The sequence below is a fragment of the Elephas maximus genome, chromosome 24 (genome assembly GCF_024166365.1).
Source record: "Elephas maximus indicus isolate mEleMax1 chromosome 24, mEleMax1 primary haplotype, whole genome shotgun sequence".
Taxonomy (NCBI): domain Eukaryota; kingdom Metazoa; phylum Chordata; class Mammalia; order Proboscidea; family Elephantidae; genus Elephas; species Elephas maximus.
The window spans coordinates 6,096,817-6,119,725 of NC_064842.1; the positions used below are offsets into that span (position 1 = coordinate 6,096,817).

Below are 22,909 nucleotides of genomic sequence, written 5' to 3' on the forward strand. Positions count from 1 at the left end.
GTTTCTGAGTTTTCCTGATTTCCTCTCTGTGTTCATTCCAAGAGGACAAGGCTTAGTGTAGCTAAATTCCTAAAACCTTCTCATCTATGAATGTTCCCACATTAAAAAGAGAGGGGCATGAATGAGCATCCCAGACTATAAACTTAATCTGGGAATTCCTTTATCGGACGTGTACTTTAGACAGTGGCTTCCCACAAGCTGGAACCATTTTTTCAGTGATGTTATACGTCAATACTAGACTAACAATTCCAGGTGTTTAAAAAAAAAAAAAAAAAGGCCAGCTCAACACGACCAGGATGCACCAATAGAAATACATGATAGAAGAGCCATTGAAATCTAGTCATTTTAAGGCTATTTAAAAAGACACTATATTTCAGGGCTATAAAATCGATGTTAGACATGTAAATCTTAGAGGTCAGAAAAGAACAATGAAAATGAGCATAGGTGAGAAAAGAGCAACCGAGCAAATATATACATTAATACAACCAATGGTGATAATTCAGAGTAAGAATTACGTAGATTATTACACTTCCTGCAAACAGATGGTGGCTCCCAATATTGTGGAAACAACTTGGCGTGTAGAAACTCAAACACCTGAGTCTGAGACCCATCATGTCCTGTACAAGCCATGTGACCCTCAATAAGTTCTGTCATCTCTCTAGGCTGTTTGGTAAGGGGGAAAAAATAACACTGAACTCAATGAGTTTTGTCACAGATTCAATGAGATGACGTACTTAACAAGCCTTTGTAAACCCTGGAGTGAGATTCTGTCTGCCCGAGGTCGCTGCTGCGTGGAGGCCCCTAGGGTGAAGTCACCGACACCATGTCTAACCAGGAGGCAAAACATTCAACCAAGGACTTGGAGGACAAGAAAGAAGGAGGGTACATCAAGTCAAAGCCACTGGACAGGACAGCACTGAGTCACTTTAACATGAAAATAACAACACATCTCAAGACACTCAAAGAATCACACTGTCAGAGACAGGCAGTTCCAGTGGATTTGCTCAGCTTTCTCCTTGAAGGTCACAGAATTGCTGATAACCACATTCCAAAAGAATTGGGAATGGAGGAAGGAGATATGATTGAAGTTTATCAGGAGCAAACAAATCTAATCAACAGTTTAAATAGTCTCTTAATTCTTTTTCTTCACTCTTAAGCCTTTTTAATTTTAAAAAAAATGGTTGTTTTGTAATGTGGTGTTCAAAATGGAATTGGAAACTGGCACCTCTCTTTAAAACATCTGGTATTTTGGATACTAAATCCAGTGCTGTCTAGTTGATTCCGACTCATAGTGACCCTATAGGACAGAGTAGAACTGCCCCATAGAGTTCCAAAGGAGTGCCTGGCAGGTTTGAACTGCTGACCCTTTGGTTAGCAGCCATAGCACTTAACCACTATGCCACCAGGGTTTCGATTTGGAATGCTAGTGCTCATCATTCATTATCATTTGTTTTCATTGTCCTGATTTTTAGTGGTCAAGCCTCAACCCTATTGACCTCTTCTTAAAAATTACTTGTGTGCACAGACAGGTCACCTTTTCCAGGACTGTGCATTTTCAGGCTTGGGGAATAAATAAGATCAACCAATGCAAGTGTTCACAATGACTTTTCAGTTGGCCCCGAAGTTCTGGCATGTGATTGCTTCACTCCTGGACTACGACTTTCAGTGGGAGATGGAAATTTTTCAGAGAACTCAACTGTGGAAAAATTACCTTTCCTTAAATTGAATCTACTTTTAAAATCTGAAGGTCTGGACAAAAAGAAGAAAATCAGGTTGGAGTCATGATGACACATGGTGAGAGTACTGACTAACTCCAAAGATGGCTCCCCTGAAGAGGCAAAGCATTTTAATATTAAAATAAAATTCTTGCCAGAAGACCCCAGGAAAGTTCTAATTCTCATTAGCAGTTAATAAAGTTATTCATGCAAAACTGTATACAACAAACACTGCTCTTTTTTTATTTTATTTGTATATTTTGGCCTGGGATATCAGTTTTAAATGGACACTGTGTATACCAGCTTCATTAAAATAAACAAAATATTTGTTTAAAAAAACCTGTGAACAGTAAGGCCACCACATGTCTGTCAGTCTGTTGTACCATGGTGACTTTCATGTTGCTGTGATACTGGAAGCTATGCCAACAGTATTTCAAATGCCACCAGGGTCACCATGGTGGACGGGTTTCAGCTGAGCTTCCAGACAAAGACAGACTAGGAAGAAGGACCTGGAGATCTATTTCAAAAAAATTAGCCAGTGAAAACCTTATGAATACTAGCAGAACATTGTCTGATATAGTGTCAGCAGATGACCACCCCAGGTTGGAAGGCACTCAAAAGACGACTGGAGAAGAGCTGCCTCCTCAAAGTAGAGCTGACCTTAATGACCTGGATGGAGTCAAGCCTTCAGGACCTTCATTTGCTCATGTGGTATGACTAAAAATGAGAAGAAACAGCTGCAAACATCCATTAATAATTGGAATGTGGAATGTATGAGGTATGAATTTAGGAAAACTGGAAGTCATCAAAAATGAAATGGAACACGTAAAGATCAATATCCTAGGCATTAGTGAGCTGAAGTTGACTGGTATTGGCCATTCTGAATTTGACAATCATATGGTTTTTTTATGGTTTACAATGCTGGGAATGACAAATTGAAGAGTAGTGGCATCACACTCATAGTCAAAAAGAACATTTCAAGACCTATCCTGAAGTACAACGCTGTCAGTGATAGGATAATATCCATATACCTACAAGGAAAACCAGTTAATACAGCTATTATTCAAATTATATGCACCAACAGCTAATGCCAGATATAAATAAACTGAAGATTTTCACCAACTTCTGCAGTCTAAAATTGATCAAACATGCCATCAAGATGTGCTGGTAATTACTGGTGATTGGAATGTGAAATTTGGAAACAAGGAAGAAGGATCAGTAGTTGGAAAATATGGCCTTGGTGACAGAAATGATATTAGAGATCATATGAAAGAATTTTGCAAGGTCGATGACTTATTTATTGCAAATACCTTTTATCTAAAAAATAAATGACAACTATACATGTGGACCTCACCAGAAGAATGCACAGGAATTAAATCAGCTACAGCTATGGAAAGAGACAATGGAGAAGCTAAATATCATCAGTCAGAACAAGGCCAGAGGCCAACTGCAGGGCAGATCATCCATTGCTCATATGCAGCTTCAAGATGAAGCTGAAGAAAACTGAAACAAGTTCACCGGAGCCAGAGTATGACCTTGAATATACCCCACCTGAATTTAAAAACCATCTCAAGAATAGATTTGATGCACTGAAAACTAATGACAGAAGACCAGATGAGTTGTGGGATGACATCAAGGACATCATACATGAAAAAAGCAAAAGGCCACTAAAAAGACAGGAAAGAAAGAAAAGACCAAAATGCATGTCAGAAGAGACTCTGAAACTTGCTCTTGAACACAGAGTAGCTAAAGAGAAAAGAAGAAATGATCAAGTAAAAGAGCTGAACAGAAGATTTCAAAGGGCAGCTTGAGAAGACAAAGTAAAGTATTATAATGACATATGCAAAGACCTGGAGTTAGAAAACCAAAAGGTAAAAACACACTCAGCATTCTCAAGCTGAAATGATTGAAGAAAAATTTCAGGCCTCAAGCTGCAATTTTGAAGGATTCTATGAGCAAATTCTTGAATGACACAGGAAGCATTAAAAGAAGACGGAAGGAATGTACAGTCATTGTAACAAAAAGAATTGGTCGATACTCAACCATTTTAGGAGGTAGCATATGATCAAGAACTGATGGTACTGCAGGAAAAAGTCCAAGCTGCACTGAAGGCATTGGCAAAAAACAAGCCTCCAGGAACTGACAGAATACTAATTGACGTGTTTCAACAAATGGATGCAATCTTGGAAGCGCTCTGCCAAGAAATTTGGAAGATAGCTACCTGGCCAACCAACTGGAAGAGATCCATATTTATGCCCATTTCAAAGAAAGATGATCTAACAGAATGCAGAAATTATCAATCAATATCATATGCAAGTAAAATTTTGCTGAAGATAATTCAGAAAAGGTTGCAGCAGTACATCGACAGGCAACTGTCAGAAATTAAAGCAGATTCAGAAGAAGACGCAGAACCAGGGATATCACTGCTGATGTCAGATGAATGGAAACCCTGGTGGTGTAGTGGTTAAGTTCTACGGCTGTGAACCAAAGGGTCGGCACTTCAAATCCTCCAGGTGCTCCTTGGAAACCCTATGGGTCAGTTCTAGTCTGTCCTATAGAATCGCTATGAGTCAGAATCAACTGAACGGCACTGGGTTTGGTTTTTGGTTTTTTTGGGTCAGATTAAACTTGGCTGAAAGCAGAGCATACCAGAAAGATGTTTACCTGTGTGTTATTGACTATACAAAGGAATTCAACTGTGTGGATCATAACAAATTATGGATAACATTGCGAAGAATGGGAATGCTAGAACACTTAATTGTGCTCATGAAGAACCTATACATAGACCAAGAGGCCACTGGTTCAGACAGAACAAGGGGATACTGCCTGGTTTAAGGTCAGGAAAGGTGTGTGTCAGGGTCATATCCTTTCACCATACCTATTCAATCTGTATATTGAGCCAATAATCTGAGAAGCTGGACTAAATGAAGAAGAACACGGCATCAGGATTGGAGGAAGACTTATTAACAACCCGCATTACGCAGATGACACAATCTTGCTTGCTGAAAGTGAAGAGGACTTGAAGCACTTACTGATGAAGATCAAAGACCACAGCCTTCAGTATGAATTACACTTCAACATAAGGAAAGCAAAGATCCTCACAAATGGATCAATAAGCAACATTATGATAAAGGGAGAAAATATTGAAGTTGTCAAGGACTTCATTTTACTTAGATTAACAATCAATGTCCATGGAAGCTGCAGCCAAAAAATCAAATGATGTATTACACTGGGCAACCTGCTGCAAAAGACTTCTTAAAGTGTTGAAAAGCAAAGATGTCACTTTGAGGACTACGGTGTGCCTGACGCAAACCATGGTATCTTTAATTACCTCATAGGGATGGCAAAGCTGGACAATGAATAAGGAAGACTGAACAAGAATTGATGCCTTTGAATTGTGGTGTTGGTGAAAAATATTCATCATACCATGGACTTCCAGAAAAACGAACAAATTTGTCTAGGAAGAAGTACAGCCAGAATGCTCCTTAGAAGTGAGGAGGGCGACATCTCATCTCAGGTACTTTGGACATGTTATCAGGAGGGACCAGTCCCTGAAGAAGGACATCTTGCTTGGTAAAGCAGAGGGTCAGCGAAAGACAGGAAGACCCTCAACAAGATGGACTGACACAGTGAGTGCAACAACGGGCTCACACACAGCAACGATTGGTGAGGGTGGAGCAGAATGGGGCAGCGTTTCCTTCTGTTGTACGTGAAGTCGCTATGAGTTAGAACTGAGTCAACAGCACCCAACAACAACAAACTGCAAGGCCCTGTATAAATGTGATTCATCTATTTAAAGAATAATTATCAGAACAGTTCTCCTTGAAGAAAGAACAAAAGGAAACAGTTTTATTAAAATACAGCAAAAGGAATTTATAATAAGCAGCAGGAAAAGCATCCTGACTATGCAGCTGATTACCAGGGGTGGGGCAGATTTGCTTTCTGAGTTATCAACCACCGTTGCTTGAGACATGCAGAGGGACAGAGTGGCTGACAGGATAAAAATTGGGCTCAAAGTTAATAAAATTCATTAGCTAGCTCAGTCTTCTAATGACAGCCTTATACGGTGAAACCCATGAGAGCCAGAACTCTATGGGGCTGCCTTGTTTTCTTGGGTCTCACAAGTTTTCCACCTTTGACAGGGTGCAGTCATCACTTTTCTATTGCTTTCTATTTAGTGGAAAATATTTGTGTTTTCCTTCTTTGACAGGGTTCCGTCTTACACAGGTTCCAGCTTTTGCAGGTTTCACTGTACCATGTTTCCTAGGACCCTGGGGAATCTAACAGCGTCAAATTATATAATTCTAAAGGATTTGCTGGCCCCTTGTAAAAGTTGAACAAATAACCTGCATATCTCCCCCTGCCCACTGCTGTTGAGTTGTCTCTAACTCATGACCCTATCAGACAGAGTAGAACTGTCCCATTGGGCTTTCAAGGCTGTAAATCTTTACGGAAGCAGACTGCCACATCTTTCTCCCATGGAGCAGCTGGTGGGTTCAAACCACCAACCTTTGGGTTAGCAGCTGGGCACTTCACTACCGTGCCACCAGAGCTTCTCTTGCCTACCCCCCTACACTACCCCAAAACGAAGTTTATTTAAATGAGTCACCAACTTATAAAAGTAATTTTCTTAAAACTTTACCATTTATTAAACCATGCAGGGTGACCCTTCGGGAAACCCGAGGAAAAGAAAGCTCACGGTGTGTTCTCTTGTCCTTCCCACAAGGCCATGCGGAGCCTACTCTATGCAGGGCTCTGTGCTCAGTGCCTGTAAGACGAGGGGAGGGCTAGGGTAGACACGGTTTGAGTTGCTGTCCTCACAGAGCCTCAGTCTAGGCAGGGGACAGAATCAGTCGTCATAAGATGGAAACGAAGTGATTTGAAAGTGTGCAGTAAAGGGGTCTGATCCACATGGAGAGACCAGGTGAAGCTTACCTGAGGATAAGATGGAGCTGAAACTGAGGGAAGAGCTGGTGTTAACTAGGCAAAGAAGGACTCAGAGCTTCCCAGGCAGGGAGGCCAGCAGGTGCAGAGGCCCCACAGCAAAGGGGAGCACAGTGAGTCTGAGCATCTAGAAGGCTGCAGGGCAGGAGGAGTGGGGACATGGGCTAAGGCGAGGTGGGAGAGGTAGGCAGGGCCAGCCTTGGTGGGGACATGTAGGCTACATTTAAGATTTTCATCTTTATCCTCAGAGCACTGGGAAGTCACGGGTGCAGTGTATGTTAAGAGACAAGTAAATCACAGAACAAACCTAAGAACTACATGTCGAAGGGACTGCTTTGTGACGAAATGGAGGGAGATGAGGCAAAAATAAAAGGCTGCCGTGGGCTGAGTGCACACATGGATTGCCATGACGGTTTTAGCTTTTCGTGGCTCAAAAATCATGGATGCCCCCTAAGTCATTGATGTGCTGCCAACAACCTTTTCTCTCCCCAAAATACTGTATGCAGCCGGGTCATCTCAATTTCTGTCCCCACGGACAACTCTGCTGAGCCAGTCACTCGCTCCCACTGAAGCTGACAGTATGTGACGGAATACGCACTCCCTGAAACAAAGTGAGAGGGCAGCGGTGGTTCTGTGGCAGAATTCCTGTCTCCCATGAGGGAGACCTGGGTTCGATTCCCAACCAACACGTCTCATGCACGGCCATCAGAAGTCTGTCGGTGGAGGCGTGCAGGTCGCTATGATGCTGAATAGGTTTTAGTGGAGCTTCCAAAGACAGACTAGGAAGAAAGGCCTGGTGACCTATTTCCAAAATTCAGCTAGTGAAAACCCTGTAGGTCACAACAGTCCTATCCGGAGCTGATCATGGGGATGGCGCAGGACTACAGTGTTACATTCCACTGTGCGTGGGGTCGCCATTAGTCAGGGGCTGGTCCCACAGCAGCTGACAACAGTAAAATGGGTCAGGTGTCGGCTGATACCTGTGAATCTGTGTGTACCTGTCGAACCCGACAGGTAGACCTGGAAGGGAAATCACCATCCAAACTCACTCCTCCTTTCTGGTCTAGATAATGGCTCTCTATATTAAGCGTTTCCTACCGTTAGTAGTTCTGTATTTATAAAGGGAGAAGAGAAGAAAAAAAAACCTGGCGGGGAAATAATAACACAATGTATGATCCACGGTGGTGGTGGGAAGATATAATGTTATTTTACATATTTGATATAGAGCCTAAATTAAGCCATAGAAAAGAGGCAATGAATCTTCGAAGCCTCATTATCAAGCCTCCCTAAACCTCAAATACAGAAAAATACATTTCATAAACAAAGACCCAATAGGATTTTAATAGTACAATAAATTTCACAGACATTTGCACTAATCACATTTCATTACTTTTTTTTTTTTTTTAAGAAATTCTATTTGATGGAGATTCAGATGTTGAAAAAGGGTACAAAAGACTTTTGAGGAGCTAATTTCTGACTAAAAATGTAAGCGAAATTTATTATGGACAAGTCTCAGGCCGTGCAACTGAAAAGTTGTACAAATGCCTTTTTTTTTTTTCCTTCGTTCTTCAGTGTCACTATGTCAAGGGTCAGTTTCCTGAATGCCACATGACATGTTGTTCTTCTGAAACACCCCAATGACATCAAATCCAGACCGCAGTTAGAGATGCCGACCTTCAAGGCATTCTATGATCCTGGTTGTCTTTCAGCAGCTCCGTTTTTTTCAACAAACAGATGAATTTTCTAATGCAAATTTCCACCTATTCATTACCTAGTACTGTACGTCTAAGACACTCTAGCTTCAATGTCGTCGCCACACTAATCTCATGCCAGGAGAGGGAGGAACGTTTATGCAGCACTACTGTTAGACCAGGGCAAGTGCAGACCTTACCTGGGCACTGCACTCTGGCAGACCCGTCTCTGGCTGTGCCCTTCTCAATGGTGTAAGAATTCTACAGGATTAAGGGGGATGTGTCCATATAGAGCCCATACCCACTTCTAGACACTCTGAGTACCTGGAACATTAGTGCAAATGCTAACACACTTGGCCACTAGCCAAAAGCTTGGAGGGTCAAATTTACCCAGAGGCACCTAGGAAGAAAGGTCTGATGACCTACTTACAAAAAATTCAGCCGTTGAAAACTCCATGGAGCGCAATTCTCTTATTACACGCATGGGGTCACCATGAGTTGGAGTTGACTCAGCAGCAACTTTTTTTTCCTCTCCCTAATTCTTTGTACTCATCTTGTAAGTAGACATTAGGAGAACTAGATCAGAGAGTAGAAACCCGCTACTCTTCCTGGGAAGATGTCTGCCTTCCCTGGGTGCAGGTTCATCTGTGATTTAGATATATACACGTTAGGGGATTTTCCTGCCCTCTCCTTCCTCCCTCTCCATGCTCAATTCTCTGCTTCTAATCTCCTTATTCTAGCATCTTCCTGAGGCCCACAGGGAACGTCAACCAACTTCTGCTGAGCAAAACCAATCCCAGCCTCTGCCTCTGACTCTAAAATTGCATGTTGCATGCCCCACCGCGTCACAGACCACTGTAAACAAATGGACTTCCAGCTACCAGGACCCATCCACCCACAGAGCGAGGTTGTTTTTATAAGCAATAGAAAAATGTATACACACAAAGCTGGAAAGGTTGGAATCCCCAACTCTTAGGCTCACCTATTTATTTTTGACTGGCCTCACTTATGACTCGGGTGACATCTCTCCGTGTCCACCCCTACATCACACAACCATCTAAGCTAGGCTGCTTGACGTTCCTGCCCAAGAACTAACCAGTCGGCTCGCCTTTCGCTTTTTTTTCTGCAAGGAATTTTCTCCCTCTACTCCTTCTCTTCCCCCCTCCCCCGTTAGGCTGACTCCTGTTGGACCCTCAGGCATCAGAATACCTGTCGCTGTGTTTGGGATATCTTTCTAACGTACATGTTCAATCATTCATTCACTCTATCATACCTTCATTCAACAAATGTATGTGAGTTTCTAGCGACGTGGTACAGAAGGGTGGTTCTCTACCTTCATAGCACTTATATTCTAATGTTGTTGTCAGATGCCATCATTTGGTACCTACCCCGAGCGACCCCATGTACAACAGAACAAAACACTGCCTGGTCCTGCACCATCCTCACAATGGTCGCTATGCTGGAGCCCATTGTTGCAGCCACTGTGTCTATATTCTAATGGGAGGAAGTAATAAATGTAAATGTAAGAAAATCTTTCTGATAGCTTTACCCACCACAGGGAGGTGCTGAATGAATGAATGCTGATATTCTCTGTGCCCTAGGGAACCCAAGGAACTTTATTTTTCTCTAGCCCTTTCCTCTGCCATACTGACCAAAAAAAAAAAAAAAAAAGGGACTCTCTCTTACATTTCCAATAACTGCAGCCCCTGAACTAATCCAGTGACGAGATCACCTTCAGTGCTTAACAAATACTTAGATAATTGACTGGCTGCTATTTTAGGAAGCACATTGTGGACTATGGGCCCTTCTATAAAAACTTGCAAACAAGTTTGCTAAATCTGACATGGGAGGTGTCTTTCCAAATGGGTATGTGTGGACTCCCTGAAACCTGAGAGGAAAGGACGGGGACACATACAGGAATCACACACCATCTTCATTTCCAGTCACAGTTTCTACCGTTCCCTGTCCCAGATTCTGATCCAAACAGCTACAACCCACAGCTTTTCACCAGATTTAGCCACTGCGAGTGACTGTTTTTTAAGTCTTTACGTGTTTTCTCAGGCAGAAAAACGCTGAGGACCACCAGCAGAAACATTACTTAAGCCACTAAAGTTTCTTTATCAACTGAAAAATCCACAAAGAAGAAGGAAGATGCGAAAATGCATCCCTAAAAATCTAAATGTGCAGTTGGCTAAATGCTAAACCAGTTTGAATTACTGAATACTAATTGAAAAACTGCCTGACAAAGTATTTCCCCATTAAAGCAGGAATTTGCTAAAGGCATCTTCAATTATTTATCATGCTCCAGTAAAGAGCTTCCCCGTCCTAACAACACAGTGTCTTCTTCAACTTTGCCTACCGATGGAATTTTTAGCACAATGGCTACCTAGGCCAAATGACGTTTACAATTATATGCCAATGACCTTGACAATGTTCTTCAATTTTTATGAGGATTTTCCCCCCCTTTTTCTCTGTAGTTCTCTTCCCTAAAGGAACAGATGCCTTTAACTTGAGAACCTAATTATTACCTATGGGCGTTAATATTTTTAACCTTATCATGGCTTCTCTGCATCCCAGAAACTCACAGTTCACTGTTCTTTACTGGACAAATGGAGTATTTAGAAGTTTTGATCACCTAAAAGGACACTTTAGATGAAGGTCTATCTCCCTTTGAAGTTCACAGATATTTGAATGTCCTTTCAATTGCTGAGATAACTTAGTCTTCTCACAGTCAGGGCAGAGGTGGCTGCTGGGAGCCAGAATTGTGAATTCCAAACCTATAGGGAAGGAAATGTGTCTGGAGCATCATCCCCTGTTGGTACTCAATAAATGTTTATTAATGAGCCCCATTTTTGACCCAGGCATGGAGAATAAATCCAAGGAAGAAGATTATGCAAATAGAAAGAAAGGGCACCCAGCCTTACATGGGGGTGTGGTCCAGGGTGGGGGCAGGACCAAGTGATTCAGGTGACAGGACATTCTCCTGGGTGTACAGCAGTGACCTTTGCCACCCTCATTGCAATAGTTATCAATTCCATTATAAAACAACATGGAAGAACATTTCAGTCAGTGGCTGCAGAAACTACTGTTTGAGAAAGAAAACGGTTCCTTCCTCTTCATAGCAGTTAAAGAGATTCTTGGGCCAGGAAACCCTTGATGAAGACTAGAAAGTGAAGAAGAGAATCAAAGTGCAACCTGTAAGAATGATTAGTAATTGGATTTCAGGGCACAGAGCACTCATGAAGCCAGGCTTAAAAACACCTTTACAGTGATCAGACTTATTATGAAAGTGATGTGTTACAAAGAACCACAGGTACTGGGAATTCATGTGATCCAAACGGATGACGTTGGGCAAGTGACACTCAAAAAATAAAATAAAAAAAAAGCACAAAGCAATGTTTACCTTCTCTGGTATAAAACTGAAAAGCTGTGAAACAATGACCAAAATGCCTCCCCAGATTACTCTGTCCTTTCCCCCCAGTACTGCAGGGAAGAATGTCTGTGCGATTTGGCGCCAGTCATTAGCTATTTAAAATTATTGTTTTTAATCTAGTACATAAAACCGAAATTTGCAACGGTTTCTTTTCATAAAATATTTATGACACTTCAGGAAAATAGCTAAATAGCTCTGATCTGAAAGTGAACAATGGAACTGAGCTCCACGGCTACCTCGCTGCCAGGACATACTACTCAGAACACAGGCACACAAAAAGACTGACGTGCCTAACATTAAACTGCATTTCCTAGGTGTTCTAGTCTTTTACGTGAAATCTCATCTGAGGTGGAGACTACCTCTTTTCCTTCACTTACACTAGGCTTTTCTAGCCTGAAGGCCCATCACTCGTGAATTATTAAACAATCATATTTGTAGCAGTAAATTGATTTGTGAGAGAATCCATATTGATTGAGATATTCAAAACTAATGATTTTGAGGTTAAGGTGTTTAGATATTGCCTGTGATGAACTAAATCAGTAGAGTTTTTTCTATTTATATTCTTTTACATTAATAGATAGTTCAACTTGCTCTTTAGCCTTGAATCCATCCATTCGACAAGCAGGTGTGGCCTTCTCAGCTGGCAAAGCACTTGACATGCTAAAATATCGGTTGTTGCGTATAAAAAAATGGTAACTGGGATAGGTTAGTTCAGCTGCTTATCACATCTAACCATCCAGGGTCAAAGTCATAGTTTTAACAGTGGATTAGAATAATTAGCCTTGCTCTATTTCAGGAATTCAGGATACATCCCTAAACCACAGATAATTGCCAACACGTCACCGGCTGAGCGTGCAGTGGCCAAAACCAGGTAAATACCTTGCTAGGTCAAGAAAAAGAACACCAAATGCATGGTCAAATGTACTTGACTGCTGTCCAGCAGCTCCATCGTCATATGTGAAAGATAGCCCATATTCACATAATGCCACAGCTGCTAACTGCAACATTAGAGACATTCTGCATTGACTCAGCTCCACAAACCAACTGCCATTGAGTCGACTTTCATTCCTGGTGGTTGTAGGTGTGTCACACTAAAACTGTGCTCCATCAGATGCTACTTCAAAAAACATTCAATGGCTGATTTTTTGGAAGTAGATTGCCAGGCCTTTCTTCCTAGGTACCTCTAAGTGGACTCAAACCTCCAACCTTTTGGTTAGCAGCCAAGTATGCTAACCATTTGCATCACCCAGGGACTCCCAGCTCCTCAAAGGACTCTCTAAATAATTGAAATGCTGCATGTTTATAACCTGTGGTCCTAGCATTTAATAAGGGAAATTAATTACCTTTATGATACCAATTCTGCAGGAAGCCTGAGCTTAAGTTTTGAGTGCCACTGGCTGGCTACATGAACATCACCAGATCTCTGTTACTTCATCTGAAAAATGAGATAATACCTACTTCATAGTTTAACTGGAAAAGATGTCAATAAAGCTTTTTAATTTTTAAAATACACTACAGGTGTAGAAACAAGTTTTTGTTGTTCCAGCTGATATCAGAGTGAGAGATTGGCTAAGGTTTTTAAGATTTTAAAGGAATGATGGTCTGCGATTCAGATTTTCTTTCTCTCTCACCCTAAACCCAAGCCACCAAGTCCTGCTGACACTACATTCAAAACACATTCGGAGAACACAACCACTTCTCACCAGCTCCATGTCCGACTCTCTGGTCTCAGCCAAGGCCATGGCTTCCCTAGACTATTGCAGTAGCCTTTTACTACCTGGTTTCCCTGTGTCTGCTTGCCCCTCCTCGGCCTGTTGTCAGAACAGCAGCTGGAACGAGCTTTTAAAAATGTAAGTTACATCACGTCATTCCTCTCTTCAAAACCCTACAAATGGCTTTCATCCCACTCAGAGTAAAAGCCATAGACATGACAGCGACCCAAATGGCCCTACACATCCAGCCACTTCCTCTATTTCTCCTCTAATACCATCACCCTCCGTGTTTCCCTTCTTGTCTTTCACTCTAGTTCCATGACTGCCCTTGCTTTCTGTAACATACCAGATACTTCTTCCTCTGAACATCTGTACTTGCTGTTCCTACTACTTGGAATGCACCCCTCCCAGGAGCCACACAACCACACCCTCTACTTCTTCAGATCTTTTTGCAAATGTCTTCTCAGTGGAGCCTTCCTTGACCACCCTATTTAAAACTGCAACCCAGCCCTCCTTCCTTCAGGCTTTGTCTTTTCCATCATCAGGCGCTCTATTATTCTTTATTTCTTTACCTTCTTAATGGAGTGTAAGTTCTATGAGGCCAGAAACTCTTTCTACTTGCTTCACTGCTATATCCTCAGTGCCCGAAACAGTCTGGACCAATAAATGTTTACCAGAGAAAAAATGAAATGAATGAAGTCCAAATCTAGCCCGCATCTAATATCATTCTTGGTTCTTATGTGCCGTAAGTATATCTCTAGTTTTCAATATACTATGTGACCAGGGCACTAAGCTGTAATAATTGCCCCCAACCCACTGCAAATCAGTCACCAAAACTTGAACATAAAATCAAAGTGGAAAGGGGTTATTATCATAATTTTAATCATTAGCATTAGCATTTCTGTTTAATTTATTTCAAAAACAAAAGTAGGTAAGTTTCAACTCTGTCTTATATTTCCGCTCTGAAATTCCTGATCTGACAAAATAGCCTGGACTTAAAATTAAACAGATAGGTAGACAGATAGATAGATACGCAGGGAGAGAGAAAGAGAGGGAGCAAGAGCGAGCAAATGTAGTAAAATGTTTAAGCATTTGAAGAATCTGAGTAAAACATAACCAGGAATTTTTTGAACTCTTCTTGTAACTCTTGTAAGTCTTTAATTATAACAGAATTAAAAACGTGAAAAATACCCTGGACTCGACCCTGGTGGGGAATTCATTTTCCGAAGGGAAAAAAATAAAAATAGCAATACAAAGATCTCAACATTTCTTAAACTGAGATTCATGATATTTCTATTCCTAAACCACGGACAGATTAGTCTCTAAAGTTCTCGGGGTAAAAAAAAAAAAAGGCTGGTTGACACTGCTTAAACAGAAAAACAGGCAGCAGCGCTTTAAAACTTCTCAGTTGGAAAGGGATATTTTTGGTCAATGATCTATTTTTATTTCTGCTCTGCTCTTTCTCCAGGAGTCCGATGACAAGGACCTGTCCTTCAAAGTTTTCGTCTGTGGGCACAGAATTAGCATTTTCAATTACTTTCCCTGGATGAGGTATACAGCCCTCTTCCCTCTCCCCTCCTCTGCATGTTTTTCCTTCCCTCTCCCCTCGAGAGGACAGCTTCTGGCCTACCTGTGCATTTATTTTCCAGAATTTTCTCAGGAGGCTACAAATATACTTGAAAAAGTAATTTATAAATATTGTAAAAAACAAATAAATAATAACTGCAGATAGGATTTAAACACCTTACGACGCAAGCTTAAACTGTTGACGCGGTCTCAGTTAACAAATTTGCAAATTTGCTTTGTGTCATTGTTAACCAGCAGACATGTATTTTTGTTACTGCTTATTGATTCTGCAGCAAAGCCAGTTAATGTTATTATCCTGGATAGTATACTCAGAACAGTTACCCTTACAGACATTTTTAATAAAAACAAACATCGATTGGGGGGCTCAGAAATGAGACTAGATTGCTTTATCAACGAAATAACAGCCATGGCTCCATTTCACATTCCTCTTTCAATGTCCTGTCTTTCACCTGCCTTTTCAATACAACAACCTGGTCAGATCAAGGGCAGATATAAAAAAGGAAACAGTTTCTTTTTTAGTTTTTGGTAAACCAAGTATTCCAAAAGGAGAAAAACCAGAAAGTATAGACCCAGGATAAGCCAAGAGCTGGGGTTGAGCCCAGGCAACGGAAGTCATAAATTCTATCATGATGCACTCACCCTGCTGATTCAGTGATGATCTTGGAGGGCGCTTCCTTTATGCTGGCTCCAGTCTCTATTTAGTCAGAAAAATAAACGATTCTCAAGTACTTTGGAAATACACAGTGCTAAACAGAAAGCCAGTCACAGAATTCTGAAAGTATTTAATTCTTCACTGTTATGCTTTCTCCTGCTCTACTTTAAGCTTTGAGGGAAGAGGCTAGGAGCACATAGTTCTGGGATCTAATATCTTTGACTGCAAAGAGAATTCTCGCCTTCCATGCAGGAGTCTTGGGTTCGATCCCGTCCAGTGCACCTCATGAGTAGTCGTCTGTCAGTGGAGGCTTGCGTGTTGCTATGATGCTGAACAGGTTTTAGCAGAGCTTCCAGGCTAATACAGACAAGAGAGAAAGGCCTGGTGATTTACTTTTAAAAATCACCAAAGAAAACCCTGTGGATCACAAAGTCTGATCCACGACTGATCACGGGATGGCACAGGACTGGCACAGCGTTTTGTAACATTGTACATGGGGTCATCATGAGTCAGGGGCCAACTGGAAGGCAGCTAACATCAGCAGCAACAACGACGAAAATAACAAATAGTCAACTGCTTAATAACCAGGACGTCTCCTCCGACAACAGAAAAGGACGCTTGTTGAATACCTACTGCACATACCGGTCCCCTGTGGGATTCTTTAATACACCATTTCCAGGAGCAGATACCCAGGACAAACCATAACCTTCTACCTCAAAAAGTTCAGCTCCAAATTGTCTCACTCCATGCCAAAGATTTCAGCGAAGGCTGCTTTCCATATAGAGTCAACCATCTTCTAGAAGTCCACTAGCCACATAACTCTCTCCGGGCTGAAGTCGACCTCAGAGAGTGATTTTTGCAAGTTACCTAACATCAGCTAATAGAAAGCTCCAATCCAAGTTTCCTGGAAAAGTGTACCTAACAAAATTGCTGGTAAAGTTCTACACTAATACAAAAAGTATGGAAAAAACATCTAGGTACGGAAGATGTATAAATATGCAAAATGTAAATCACTTTAATACCTCTAACTGAATGCTTACTTTAAGCTATTTAAGTATAATATAGCAGGTTTTTTGTGTGTGTATGTATGGTGATTACTCCCCTGTGTTTCTGTGTGGGTGTATTTTTTTTGGAAAATGATTACTCTCCTTCCCTCACCAACCCAAGGTGGAGAAAATTAAATTAGGAGACTACGCTACAAAGCTGCAATGTTTAAGCTATTGTGTGGATGGCCAACCCATGTCACTGTCATTGGCTATTTTATTAAATTTACCTTTAACAGATGTAACCTTCATAACCAGGGTCTCCATCCATCTGACATTTGCATGGCAATATCTTTTTAAAGCAATAGCTTTCAATGCTAAACACTCCTTAATTACGGGCTCATTGAACAAAGGTAACATTCATCTCTTCATTTCGCAAAGACAGGGTAGGGCAGTAGCAGTAGCAATTTTTATTTGTAGGAACCTAACTGCCAGTTAGACTCGTTTTTGTTATCCTTCAATAAAGAGGCTGTGTTTTGTTTTGTGCTTAAACGTTGGATTGGACTCAAATGAGTCTATCTTTCTTCCTTGCTACTCTTACAACTTTCGTATCCAGCCTTAAATCGAGTGCACTATAGGAGAATAAGTGTGTCTTGAGTTTCCCCTTTCTGTATTAATCATGATGGTAGACCCAGAGCATGAATGACGTAGAGCAAAGATGGAACCATTTTCTTTCATATACTATATTCAGAACTTTGAGTGTGTGTTCAAAAAGGCTTTCAGCCAGGAGAGCTTCATTTCTTTTTCCTTTACATCTACTTCTTGCACTGTTTGGTGAAATCCTGTGATTCTTGTTGGAGCAAGAAATTACAGACTTGCTTCATTATTGGTTTAACTTTTTTTCTTTCAGCGTCCTCTAAACTAGCACATGTCCTCCACCTCCTGGCAAACCCTTAGGAGTGAGTTCTAATGCAACTTAGTGATATTAGGGGGTAAATTTCTGACAAGTTAGAGACCTATGCAAACATGTTTTGCAGCAGAGATTTGTTTGTTTTGTTTTTAAATCTAAGAAAAGAAGAGGACTGACTTTTGAAAGTAGATGTTTAGCTGCACTTAGAATCTTAACTTTACATTTGTGGAGCACCTTCTCAGACCCTTCTACATAGATTTCAGAGCTGGGAAGGACCTTAAAGATTACTTATCATTACTTAGAGGAAACTGAGGAATAGAAAATTCAAACGACCATTTATTAGGCCAAGTGTTTGCAATCTTCTGAGTTGGTGGGTGGGAATAATTTGCCACCGGGTGAATGGGGAAACTGAGACATAGAGATGTCATTTGCCGAAAACAAGGGTTGGCAAACTACTGGCAGTAGGCCAACTCCACCGGCTCCAACTTCCACACCCACACCCACCTGTTTTTTTAAATAAAGTTTTTCTGAAACAAAGCGACATTCATCCACTTGCATATTGCCTAAGGCTTCTTTAGCACTACAGTGGCAAAGTCAATTAGCTGTGCCATAAAGACCATATTTCTCACAAAGCAGAAAATGTTTACTATCTGGCCTTTATAGGAAAAAGTTTGCTAATCTCTGGCCTAAGGTCACAGGGTCAAAACTGGTATTAAAACCCAGATGTTCTAACACTTTTCACACAAAGAATAAAACAGCTTCAATTCAAATGTTCTACTCTACCAGAATCAAGAAGGATTTTCTGGAAACTGTGCACTCAGGTCTGCAAAGGGGCATCCAGTATCTATTAGTCAACCACGTTTCTAGGCCACGGCCAAGCCCGTGCCTCGGTGCCCAACACTGCGTGCAGTGCTTCTGACGGCTGCTCTCTTCAATGCCCGTCATGACAGAAGAGGCACCTCTATGTGCAGACCCTGTCCTGTCCCCTAATGTGCAGGTGTCTTGTGTCGAAAGGAAATTATTTTCCATGTGTCCAGAGATGGAGTGACAACTGCAGGCCATTTTCGCTTCCTGAAGAAGGAGTTGAAGGTCTCTTTCTTTATTTTCCTCTTCTCTCCACCCTCTTTCCCAGAGGGCTTAAATTCCTGGAGCTGATTAGAACACATGCTTAATGGGATGACATATCCCAAGGATGAAGACCACAGTAACCACGTATGAACGGACGGGGCTCTTCTCCCTCGCTTGTGTGGTCTGGATTAGAGAAGCCAGCCTAGAGAAGTTTGCTCTCATTCCTTCTCTCCTTCTCCCTTCCCTCTTTTTTTGTCCTGTAAGGCTGCCAGCTATACTCACAGATGTGGCTTAGACTGGCTTGACTGTGGAAACGGAAAAGCCTCTCTAGCGCCCCCCCTTCTCTGGCTCTGTGGCCTTCTGCCTCAGCTCTTTGGACCCCAGTGCGGATACGCTGGACAGGTCTTTTCATTTGTTGTAGTCGTTAGGTGCCATCCAATTGGCTCTGACTCCTGGTGACCTTATGTATAACAGAATGAAACATTGCCCAATCCTGCGCCATCTTCATGATCATTGGTATGTTTGAGTCCATTGTTGCGGCTATTGTACAGTGCCTTCCAACCTAGGGGGCTTATCTTCCAGCACTTTATCAAACAATATTCTGTTGTGATCCGTAAGGTTTTCATAAGCAGATCACCAGGCCTTTCTTCTTAGTCTGGAGACTCCACCGAAACCTGTCCATCATGGGTGACCCTGTTGGTATTTGAAATACTGTTGGCATAGCTTCCAGCATCACAGCAACAAATGAGCCACCATAGTGCGACGAACTGACAGATGGGTGGTAGAGGCCTTTCCTTAAAGGGTGCCAACATGTGAAACACAATTAGCCTTAAAGGACAAAAAGCCTCTTCAGCCTCTTGTCGCATTTACCAGAGTTCTGCCAAAGATAAAGCCAAAATACAGTATTAACTTACCACCCCCCTACTCCTACTATTTGCCAGTCACTAAAAAGTTGGCGGTTCCAACCCACCCAGCATCTCCACGGGAGAAAGACCTGGTGATCTGCTCACGTAAAGATTATAGCCAAGAAAGCCCTATTGGGCAGTGCTACTCTGTCACAAAGGGTCACTATGAGTTGGAAATTGACTCGACTTAATGGCCCCTAACAACAACAACAACAATCTTGTTCATTAATATCCCTTGGGGTTCTCAAGAGGAGCCCTGGTAGCACAGTGGTTAAAACACTTTGTTGCTAACCAAAAGGTCGGTGGTTCGAACCCACCAGAAGCTCCTCAAGAGAAAGATGTGGCAGTCTGCTTCTGTGAAGATGACAGCCTTGGGAACCCTACAGGGCAGACCTACTCTGTCCCATAGGGTTGCTATGAGTCGGAACTGACTTGACGGCAGTGGGTTTGGGTTGTTTTGGGCTTGGGGTTCTCAAGAGGTGAGAAGATTGGTCATGGCCAGGATTCACAGATTCTTGGGTGTTCTGGCCATGATATCAGACAGACGTCACAGTGGAGTGGATTGAGCCATAACACTTGGATGCAAAATCCTGAAGTTCTGAGTGACTTCAGCTGCCTGACAAGTCACTCAAGCTGTGTACCTGCTTCCTCATCTGTAAAATGGGGGTAATAACATTTCTTACTTCAGAAGAATGCTGTAAAGACTAAGTGGTTAATAGATGTAAAGGGCTTAGAACCATGGCTGACACCATAAGGAAGCACCACATACATGTTTAATAATTGAGATAAAACTGAGATGTTTCAGAGGTTTTAGAGGAAAACTGTCACCAACATATTACACACTTAATGAGCTAGCCAATTTCAGAAGACAACTTAATTTAATACAAACGTATATGTTTCATTGATCTTCTTGCTCGTTTTAAAGTAATTCCTAAAGCACCTTAACCTTCAAACCAAACGATGCAATATTTGAAATGGACACCCCCCAAGGAACATTTCTAAAACGTCACATTGCTTAACCCAAGAGCTTTTCCATAAAAAAAATCCTGTTTTCCCCCTTTTTTTCAATCTTCGCACCCAATTTAAACCCTAATTTACTCATCTTGAGTCCCTTCCTCCATGAGTTTGTTTTAATAACATCTGTGGGTTACTAAACCTTACTCTGACCTGTCTGATTTATGGAGTCATGTGACCTAAGCCATGATCTTTTCAATCACCTCATATGCATGCAGAAGTTGGACAATGAGAAAGGAAGACAGAAGAGATGCACGTGAATTGTGGAGTTTGCAAAGAATACTGAATGTCCCACAGACAGCCAGAAGAATGAACAAGTCAGTCTTTGAAGAAATACAACCGAATGTTCTTTAGAAGCAAGGGTGGTGAACCTTCATCTTTCATCAGGAAAGACCTAACCCTAGAAAAGGACAACATGTTTTGAAAAGCAGAGGGTCAGAGAACATGAGGGAAACCCTCAGTGAGATGGATTGATAGAACAGCCACAACAATGGGCTCGAATATATCAAATATCATGAAGACGGTGCAGGACCTGGCAATGTTTCTTTCCGTTATACATTAAAAAAAAAAAAGTTTTTTTTTTTTTTTTTAATAAGGTAGCCATAAATCAGAGCCGGTTTGATGGCAACTAACAATAACAGGAGCGCTAATGCTTTCCTTTTGTACTGTATCAATGTGTATAAAATGATAATTTTGCTTAGAAAAATCTACTAGCTATGACTTCTGTGTATCTGCTGATGACTCTTGCTCAAATATAGCCCTCAAGTCCGTAAGTTTGAGTCATGCATGTCCAACAAGACGGTATACATCTCCAGCTATATATCCCAGGGGACACTCAAACCTGGCACTATTGACTACATTGAACTCACAGTCTTTAACACCAAGCCTGTTCCTTTTTTGATAATCTCCATCCTGATTAATGGCACCATTCATTACCAGTTTTTTAAACCAGAAATCTGAAACCCGTTCTCAGTTGCTCCCATCTCCACTCTCTGAATATTCAATGAGTGACTAGCCCCATCTAGTCCACCTATTGAATATTTCTTATATCCACCCCCGACTCTCCAACTTCACAGGCACTGTACCAGTTCAAGTCCACATAATCTCATCCCAGGGATGACTGCAATAGCCTCTAGTTTTAACCACCCCCCATCCCATTCACCCCATCATCCAGGGTGCTGCTTCTCTAGCTCCAGTCTGAGCACTCCTCCACAGAGCTCACATTACTTCAGTGGCATCCGCTTTCCTCCAGATAAACCCACATCCCATTGACACATAACGCTCCCTTTAACTCTTGGCTTCCTTCTCGCCTCCACTCACTCATCTTCCAATTTATGCTCCAACAACAGAGAACCAGGTGTAGTTTCCAGAACATGTAAGGTGGTCTCTTATCTTTGCACACGCTATTCTCTGGTCCTGAATGCCTTTTCCCACCTCGTCCACTGGACAACTACTATTTACCCATAAAGTCTCCACTCAAATGTTACCCATTTGCGGCATTTTTTGACTATCCTGTTTATGGAGCAATTGTGAAAGGCATTCTAGGCATTGGTTATACAGCAGTGCACATGAAAGCAATCCCTAGAGATATGGGTGTTTTCTTCCTCCACGCCTCCCCTGACCCCCAATGTATCTTTCTACTGTGTCAAGAATGGCATTAAGTTGAAATTACATACATGTCTGTCCTTCCACTGGATCATAAGCACAATCCTCAGTAAACAAATATGTTGAAAGAAGGAAAAAGTATTACTTACAACTTGAACTAATTTGTTCCCTGGTCTCATTGGATTTCTCAAAGGACATAATTTAATACAAGGCACAGTGGTCAACAGTATAGGTTTTGGAGTTAGACAACCTCAGTTCTGAACACGGTTCCACTACACATTAACTGTGTGACCTCGGATGGGCTAATTACCATCTCTCTCTATGCCTGTTTCTATAATATGGGGCAGTAATGGTGTTCTACTGCACAAGGCTATGCTGAGGAGTCCATGACACAAAACCACATCTAGCAATAAATATTAATTTTTATTATTTTTATATTTAATATCACACAACTACATCTACATGTACAGGAGACAGAAATTGTGGAAATAAATAGAAATTAATCTCTTGGTTAAAAATCTATAACTTGACAGTTTTTGCCTCCTCTGTGATTTTCAGCTGTGATAAACCTAAAGAGTTAAAAAGCCAAACACAAACAAAAAGCAAGCATTTTTCCAAGCAAGGCTTGTCGTCTGAGGATGAGGGTCAGGGAAGGGAGTGCTGCTGGTTATGGATGTTAAATAAACAATT

At 41.6% G+C, this 22,909-nt stretch overlaps 2 protein-coding genes across 15 annotated transcripts in view; one reads left to right on the forward strand and one right to left on the reverse strand.

Annotated features, from left to right (window-relative positions):
• Window positions 1–22,909, reverse strand: part of ESRRG (estrogen related receptor gamma) — a 724,179-nt gene that overhangs the window by 538,366 nt on the left and 162,904 nt on the right. The window lies entirely within an intron of this gene.
• Window positions 824–1,156, forward strand: LOC126066968 (small ubiquitin-related modifier 1-like). Its single transcript, XM_049868498.1, has one exon. It carries the CDS (start codon window positions 824–826, stop codon window positions 1,154–1,156), a length of 333 nt encoding a protein of 110 aa, XP_049724455.1.